The sequence below is a fragment of the Bison bison genome, unplaced genomic scaffold (assembly GCF_000754665.1).
Source record: "Bison bison bison isolate TAMUID 2011002044 unplaced genomic scaffold, Bison_UMD1.0 scf7180017863721, whole genome shotgun sequence".
Lineage (NCBI taxonomy): Eukaryota > Metazoa > Chordata > Mammalia > Artiodactyla > Bovidae > Bison > Bison bison.
This window is the reverse complement of record NW_011494293.1, coordinates 9,671-18,664: the sequence shown is the minus strand read 5'-3', so window position 1 is coordinate 18,664 and position 8,994 is coordinate 9,671. Positions and strand designations below refer to the sequence as shown.

The following is an 8,994-nucleotide window of genomic DNA, read 5'->3' as shown; positions in this document are numbered from 1 at the left end:
TCTTTGAAGGTATTTTCTCAAGATGCAGAGGTGTGTTTGCTACATAACATCCCCAGAGAAGACAGAGCAGGAGGAAGAAGAGGAGGAAATGGCAGCTTCTCAGGTACATGTCCTGTCCTGGGTCTGGGGCTGTGTCTGCTTTTCCTGCTGAAATGCCTGGACTGAGAGAACCTACAAACCTTTAATTCTCTACTCACATTTTTTTTTGGCCTGGGATGTTTGTTTTCAACTATTTACTTTTTCCTACAATAGTGAAGACCAGCTCTTCTCCCTGATGTCCCAGAGCCTTTTCTTCATTGTCTGTATCCCAGCTTTCTATAGAAAATGAATTCTCAGAGTGAATTAGTGATGAATTCTCAAAGTGAATTAGTGATGAATTCTCAAAATGAATTAGTGACTTTCAACTCGTGAATATATTCCCTTTGTGAGAGATCAACATGAGAGGCACTGGTATCCAAGATTCCATGGGGATGTGGTTTGGTGTTGGGCTCTTAGGGAAGTAGAGGAAATGCAGTGATGAGTTTACATCTGGATGCAACTTCAGCTCTTTAGAACAGAAAGAAAATGCAGTTATAAATAGAATGAACTCAGTGATCCATAATTTTTCAGATAATTTTGAAACAAAAAATAATAGTGTAGTGTCTATATTATTAAAATGACTCGCTGTTAAAATATACTCATAGGATACAGAACAGGGGAGGTATATATGAAGTGAAATTTTTAGAAACTGACATTTTTCAGGGTCAATTCAGATCACTGCTACCATTTATCCCATTACACTGCATGTTACCTCGATCAGGTACTTCTATGAGATTCCAGCATTACGATGTTCACATTTTTTTTCTCTTTACCTTTAATAAAGATTTAGGATGATTTAGGGAGGGACCTGCACAAGCCACCAGTTATGGTGGAAATCCGCACCTTCTTAGTCTACCTTTGCTTTGAATAATGAACACACCTGTGTTTAGTGGGGATATTGGATTTTGGGAGTGGAGGTTTCCTCACTCAAGCCCAGGTCCGGTAGTTTCCGTTACACTCCACCCTCATATCTCAGACATGATCTTATCACCTCTTTTTATTTTCCAAAGCACTTACAATAATCATATTCCTAATGTTAAATTCCTAAAATATAGCTCAACACAAGTGATACAGATTTTGAAAGAAATAAAGGACTCTAATTTAGAGTCCTAATTTATTTCATATTGGTATGTGTGTTTGCATGTTAGTGTATTTTAAAAATACAGATTATCATCCACAAAAAATGATGAGATTTAACCAGTGAAAAATCATCTTGATTTTATTGAATTGAATATTTTTTATCACTTTTAAAATGTATGTAGTTCCCATTTTAGTGTAGGTGTGTGCATGGAAATGTTAACCTATTTGATCCATTTTTGGACTATGTTCTTGATGTTCTTCCCAATTACCTACACTTGTCTACACATTTATTAGAGTTGTCTCTGTATATTTCTCTGTTCTTTTTCTTTTTTCTTTTTTTGTACTATGAAAGTATGATAACACACTTACAGGAGACATGTACAACACAGAAGAAAGTTACATATAGTTCCACTATATAATACATTTGTCTTTTTAAGTAGATAAATTAAGATTTTAGTTGGAGTTTCAATATCAAGCTCTCCAAAGTTAATGGAATATTCATTCTAAAATGAATGGATTATGATTTATTAAAGTTTATTTAATTTAATTTCTAAAAGTAGAAGGTTATAGTTAGACCTGAAAAGCACCATAAACCAATTCAACATAATTCAGATTTATATAATTTGTACACAACAGTAGGATACAAATTCTATTTGACTTCCAATAGCCTGTAAACTAGGAGACACTGGAACATATGTGCTAAGTCACTTCAGTTGTATCCGACTCTTTGTGACCCCATGGACTGTAGCCTCCCAGGCTCTTCTGTCCTCCAGGCAAGAATACTGGAGTCGGTTGCCATTTTCTTCTCCAACTGGAACATATCTCAGTACATAAAACAAGGTACAAAAATTTCATGGTCTAAAGTTTTTGAAATCATTGAGTCTGTTCTCTTATCAATATGGAATTGTCTTACCCTAAAACAAATATCAAAAGATGTTTTCAAGTGCAGTCTGACATTTACCAAGAGAGATCCTTGACTTAGCCATTGAAAACCTCAATAAAGTTAGAAGACAGAAAAAAATGTGTTTTTTAAAAATAAATTCTAGTCCATATCAACTAAAGAAAACCCAAGCTCTACCATTTACTGAATACCTGACAAAATATTCTAAAATAAGTGTCACAGCAATATTATTGATCTAAATTATTTATGTGGCTCATTCAAGACTATGTAAAAACTTTTAGAAAGATATATGGTATATACTAAATATCAACAAGACTGTTTTTTTCTATGCTTACTATTCTATTAAACCTGTAAAATCTGTAAAACATGTACAGTTCAATATTAACTATGACTTCTTACCTGGCTGTTCAAGTCTTTGCAATCCCATGGACTATACAGTCCATGGAATTCTCCAGGCCAGAATACTGAAGAGGGTAGCTGTTCCCTTCTCCAGGGGATCTTCTCAACCCAGGGATCGAACCTAGGCCTCCCACATTGCAGGCAGATTCTTTACCAGCTGAGCCACCAGAGAAGCCCTACCTGGCTGTTCTACCTCTGTGCTACTCACAATGCCATTCATGAACCTGAGATTCAGTTAGAAGTGAGCTTGTTAAAGAACAACTCTGGCCCCACTCCAGAATTCCTGAATTAGAATCTCCTTTTAAAAAATATCCCCAGTTTGGAGAAAACTATTCCCAGTTTGGTTGATAGACAATTTATCCTGTATAACACAAGAACAACACTCTAAACCTGCCTCTATAGATCACATCATACCATAGTTTTTTCCCAAAAAAAAAAAGGATCTCTACAGTAGTTTTGTGAATCGTATACCATCTTCTTTTTTTCTGGGGTTAGAAATATGGTAGAAAATATTAGTGTGGAAAATCTTATTCTTGTGTAATACCAGACATTCTCCTGAATCAAAATCATTTCTCTTGCTGGTTTCATCTTGGGTCACATAAGGAAGTGACAGCCATATGGCATATGTACTTTGTATTTCAGGGATGACTGACATTCCAGGATGTAGCCATAGACTTCACTCAAGAGGAGTGGGAGTGCCTGGACCTCGGTCAGCGGGAATTGTACAGAGACATGATGCTAGAGAAGTACGGGAACCTGGCCTCCTTGGGTGAGGATAACTGCCTTCAGAATCCCTTATCCACCCACTGGGTTATGGTTCCTGCATTTCTAGAATGTCTCCTGGAATCTTCTGCTTCTTATAATAGAGTTTCAGATCCCTGCTTTCTAGGAAAAGAATGGGAGTTTGTGAGGTTAGAAAGACGTCATGATGATTCTTTATTATTCCAACCTTCCTCTTTCTTGAGATAATCTGCCTCCTTCTCTCTAGATTACTAGGAATTTTATAAGTTCAGTGGTATAAAATAGTTGTTCCTCGTCTCTACTACTAACTTTTCCCTAGTAGTACTAGACCAGAATCTCAGGATCTGTTCTTTATGTTTTTGTTAGTGTTTATAGGTGCTCTCAATAAAGTATTTGGGGAAATCAGTTTTCTAGGCTGTGTCAGTATTCTACCACACCTTGTCTTCTCACCTGAATACGTATTGGAATGGAAACTGATGAATCTCCTTTCTCTGATGAACAGGACTTGTGTCTCTAAGCCAGACCTGGTCACCTTTCTGGAGCGAATGAAGGATTCCAGGAATATAAGCAGCATGGAGACAACACCCATATACCCAGGTATGTCTGAATGGATGGAGCCTGTGACAGGTGAGAGGTCCAAGGATCAGTGAGGAAGTCGTCCTTTGTCATGTGGTTTGGGAAAATCTGCTTCAGTGGAATGATTTTGGAGAAGTCTGGGTTTATTTCTGTTGCTGTCATAGATGGATATCACCTTCCTCATTCTGTCTCTTTAATCATTCATGAATTCATCTCCAGTGATTACTTTTCTCATTCACAGTGAGAACTGAAATTCTCCCCTTGGCCTGTGACAACCTGCATGAGTTGGCTGCTCTTTCATTTCTTGGGGATCCTAGGAAAACTGTGTTCATTTCTGAGTAACTCTATGACACTCCTTTTAAAGTTCATTTCTACCTCTAGACAGAAGTGTTTGGGTGGAGTTGTAGACAAACTGCCAAAGTTCTAGAAATACTGGGGACAGACATTTGTTTTCTGCCTTATAATTTCTAATCCACTGGGAACTATAAATATGGCCTTATAAATTTCATACTCAAATAATTTCTTCACTGCATAAAGCCAAATCTCTCTAAAATGAGAAAATGCAAATCCCAGGTGTATTTCAAAGTTTCTTTTTTCTTTATATAAACTCATGTTAAATATCTTAAGTGTATTTGCCCCAATTCTTCAATGTTAAAATACTTTAATATATTCATTTAACTCAAAGAATGTTAAAATAAATTGGCATGAGAGCTTAGAACATTTTCTACCATATTTTTTCTGGTTGTTTCTCACTATTAAGCTTTTTAGATTATGTGAAGAAATCTTTAAAAAAATTTTATTCGAGTATAGCTGTTTTACAGTGTGCTGCTGTATAGCAAAGAGAAATATATATATATACTTTTTTAGATTTCCTCCCCACTTAGGTCTCCACAGAGCGCTGAATAGAGTTCCCTGTGTTCTTACCACATATTTAAAGTCTCACTTCTTATTTGATTTCATAAGAACTACTACTTTATTGAGTTTATCTTGTTTGTTATGAAGCATCCCAGGACTTTATCCTATACATCTTCACTTTCTGATTAGCTCTATGCTAATATCACTTATGATTTTTAGATTCAAACATCTAATAGAATATGCTCAAGTAAAAACACATGTGGTAAAAAGTGGGTTAAAGAATTAATAGGCACCTAGTAATTGTGAAAATGTTTGGTATCTCAATTTAAGATTACTTAAAGCTAATGATTACTTAAAGTAATCATTAGATTGTAATCATTAGTAATCATTAGATTAACTATCTATTCTTAATTTAGTTGTAGGTTTTTATCTTGGTCCTTTCTCTACAACATATTTCTTTTTCATTCTTCATCTCATTTTGTGAAATTTTCTGTGCTTGTGGTCTCAGGCTCTGGCCTGGTCCAGCTCCCTCAAGTACAAGCTCACAAAGTCTCCAGCTGCTAAAGCTACACCTATCAGGACTGTGGGAGTCCTTATTGTCTAATCAGGCTTTCTGTAGGTGCTGAGTTGACAAAGCCAATTGTGGGGGTATAAAATTGTGGTCTGTGCAGCTGTGAGATTTCACTTTTCTTCCTTAGATGTATGACCCTGGGGCTCAGCTGTGTTTTCCGCCCCCCCAGTGCGCGTGGGCCACCCACAGGCACCTGCTCCTCGGGCTGCCCTGGAGCACAGGAGTCCACCCTGGTGGCGAGGGTCATAGGGGAGGAGGCAGCAGCTGGGATCCTGAGATCACCCAACCCTGTGGGAGTCCTTGCTACTGCCTGGCCAGGAGGGGCTGGCATAGGAGGAGAGGGGCTGCGATGGTGGTTCTTCCCTTTGGGCATCACTCAACAACGCTGCTCTGCTTCTCTGGTGGTTCAGGCTTCCTCCACAAGCATCCCGTTTGCAGAGCTCCTCCCTCCCGCCTGTCCCCTCAGGATGTCTCCTCACAGCCAACCGCAGTCCTCTGCCTGGGTCTGCTCTCCAAACCCCACATTTCAGGACCCAGCCCTCGTGTGCAGTGGTGGACTCCCCGCTCAGGCTTGGGGAGCAGGGCTGTGGTTAGTACCGTCTGTAGCGGCCTCACTCTGTCCTGCCTGCCTCTAACAGGTGCTGCCTCCTCTTCCCATAAGAGAATGAGGCTCCCTTCTGTCCCAGTGAGCTCCCCCAAGGGTTGCAGGTCCCATCCCACTTTCTCTCCTCTTCCCTTTCCTTCATTTGCTTTGGTTCTACCTGGCTAAACAGAATCTTTCTTGTCCTTTTAGGTGTCCATGGTCCTCTGCTAGTGTTCAGGAGGAGCTCTGTGAGACTTAATCCATTTCTAGATGTATTGATGCATTTATGTATAAAGATGAATTCCATGTCTTCCGAATCCTCTGTCATTTTGACTCCTTCCTTCTCTGTTTCATTCTTAATCTAGCTAAGGGTGTATCAGTTTTATGTAAATTGCAAACTATATTCACTGAGAATAGTAAGTAGAATAACTTGTTATTTGCCCTTTCAGCTGCGTCTTCTCTACACAGCCAGTGTGTGATGCCAAGAAATCCAGGCTTTGAAGATTTATGTCCAATAGAAAACCTATAAATATATGAAATATTTTACCTTGTAAATTTACATTTAATGAAAGACTGGGAACATACACGGGCATGTGAAGGGCAGAGAGGATGTTATGATGGACATAACCCAACTGGGACAGTTTCTCATAATGTAAACATTACTGCCAAGAGAAATCAAGGTTGTGATTGGAAAAAGACCAATTTAAGTCGTTAACATCTGCAGAGAAGTGTATGTTTGTCGGCAAAGACCCACATCGTTTTTTGACATATGTATGTTCTCTGAAAGGAACTGTGGAAAATCTGGAAAGTCATCTAGTCTCTACTGCAGATAATCATTCAAACCACTCTAAATGCAATATTCAATTAAACATACATTCAAATATGTCTGAAGACCAGAAATTTAAAAATGAGGGAAAAGATTCCCAGTGTAATCAACTTGAGAGATCCTTTAGCAAGGGTTCAGTATTCTTCAAACAACAGATATTTTTTCCCTTTTCCAAAATCTGCAATGTTGATAATACTGGAAGAGACATTATTCAAACATCAATGGTCAATGCATATGTGGGTGTAGTTAATGCAGGACAACTTTTCATGTATCATAAAATGAGTAAGGCTTTAAGCAAGAGCTCTACCCCCAATAATTACAAGAGTCTTTATGATGGAGTGAGAAAGTATTTATTCAATGAAACTGGACATAACATTGACCAAGGCTCAAGTCTCCTGAAACACTAGGGAAATCAATTTTTAGACAGTGATTCTGGAAGTAATAAATGTAGGAATATCTTTTATCAAAGAGCAGATGTTCCTCTGTATAAAAGTGTGGATATTGGAAAGAAGGCTTATAATTGTAGTGAATATAGTAAAGTTTGTAATCAGTCTTGTAAACTTGGACAACAGCAGAGTATTCAGAATGTGGAGAAACATTACAAAAGTAACACATGTGGGGAAATAGTCACTAAATCATTAAATGTAAGTAGCCATAGGAAAATCCATACAGAAAGGAAGCCTTTCAAATGCACAGAGTGTGGCAAAGCCTTTATCTGTTCCTCGTGTCTTACTCAACATCAACAAACCCATAGTGGGGAGAGACCTTATAAATGTAAGGAATGTGGGAAAGTCTATACCTGTTGCTCAAATCTTACTCAACATCAGGTAATTCATACTGGGGAAAAGCCTTACAGATGTAGAGAATGTGGCAGAGCCTTTAATAGGTGTTCATATCTCACTGTGCATCAGCGAATTCATACTGGGGATACTCTATACAAATGTAGAGAATGTGCCAAAGCCTTTATCTGTGGCTCACATCTTATTCAACATCAGCAAATTCATACTGAAAAGAAGACATATAAATGCACAGAATGTGACAAGTCTTTTAAGGGGCGTGGAAGCCTAACTCAATATCAGATAATTCATACTGGGGAGAAGCAGTATAAATGTACGGAGCGTGGCAAAGCCTTTAGGCACAGCTCAAGTCTCACTCAACATTAGTGAATCCATTACTGGAGAGAGACCTTATAAATGTAAATATTGTGGCAAAGCCTTTAATTGTAAATCACATCTTACTCAACATAAGCAAATTCATCCTACAAGCAAGGCTTATAAATGTACTGAATGTGGTAAACCCTTTAATCAGAAGTCAAGTCTTTCTAGACATCAGATAATTCATACTTGGAGAGAAACCTTATAAATTAAGGATTGTATCAAAGCCTTTAATTGTAAATCACATTTTACTGAACATGAGCAAATTCATCCTACAAGGAAGCCTTATAAATGTACAGAATGTGGTGAAGCCTTTAATCAGAGGTCAAGTCTTTCTAGACATCAGATAATTCATACTTGGAGAGAAACCTTATAAATGTAAGGATTGTGGCAAAATCTAACCAAATTTCAAGCCTTACCAACATCAGCAAATTCACATTGGGCAGAAATCATCCAGATGTAAAGAAACGTGGCAAAGCCTTTACCCAAAGCTCAAGTCTTGGTCAGCATCAGAGAATTCATCCTTCAGAGAAACTGAAAAGCCTAAACATAAGGAAAGTGGCAAAGGCTGTCATCACTCTCACCTCACTCATCATCAGAGAACACGTACTGGAGAGAAACCCTGGTAATATAATAAGTGATGAAAGAGGTTTGTCCTAAATACACACTTTAGAAAACATGAGCCTGTGTTTATATAAGAAAGATATGTGAGTGATGTAAAAACACATGTAGGAAAGTATTTAATCAATCATCAAATCTAAATAAGTATCAGAGAATGTGTACTAGAAAGCATTTCATCACTGCTCTTCTCTGAATTCACTCTAAAGGAGAATTACTGTACATGAACTTATGTTTTTGATGGTTGATACCCCAAAGATAAGAGAAGCCCTTGTGTATTAGGTGGGCATGATTTATATTTATTCTTCATTAGAAGATTAAGTACACAGTAATGTAAAATGTACAGTGAACATCTAAATGGAGGCGTTCTGTCATTGAAGTCAAACATCCCTGGAGGTCACCATGATGTTGGTGATCAGGGAATGATTCTGTGTATTAAAGTAAGGCAGGTTTGTTCTAAGTTTTCACTAGTTATGTCACTTGTTTTTTAAGGATGAAACAATGACAGTTCACTGAAATCTTGGTATATCTTTATAATATCACCAAAATCTTGATGTATCTTTATAATATCAATAGTTCACTGAAATCTTGATGTATCTTGATAATATCAAC

The 8,994-nt window shown here is 37.7% G+C and overlaps 1 protein-coding gene across 1 annotated transcript; it reads left to right on the top strand.

Moving 5' to 3' along the window:
- Positions 1–22: 22 nt before the first annotated feature.
- Positions 23–7,773, top strand: LOC104983983 (zinc finger protein 829-like). Its single transcript, XM_010833553.1, has 5 exons — positions 23–103; positions 3,119–3,227; positions 3,718–3,796; positions 5,329–5,790; positions 7,062–7,773. Exons 1-5 carry the CDS (start codon positions 23–25, stop codon positions 7,771–7,773), a joined length of 1,443 nt encoding a protein of 480 aa, XP_010831855.1.
- The last annotated feature ends 1,221 nt before the right edge of the window (positions 7,774–8,994 follow it).

Excerpts from the sequence above, each read along its gene's own strand:
- LOC104983983 (XM_010833553.1), top strand. The coding sequence starts at position 23 with ATGCAGAGGTGTGTTTGCTACATAACATCCCCAGAGAAGACAGAGCAG. Across the intron at positions 104-3,118 it reads AGGAAATGGCAGCTTCTCAG|GATGTAGCCATAGACTTCAC; the intron begins GTACATGTCCTG and ends CTGACATTCCAG. Across the intron at positions 5,791-7,061 it reads GCTTGGGGAGCAGGGCTGTG|GAATATCTTTTATCAAAGAG; the intron begins GTTAGTACCGTC and ends TAATAAATGTAG.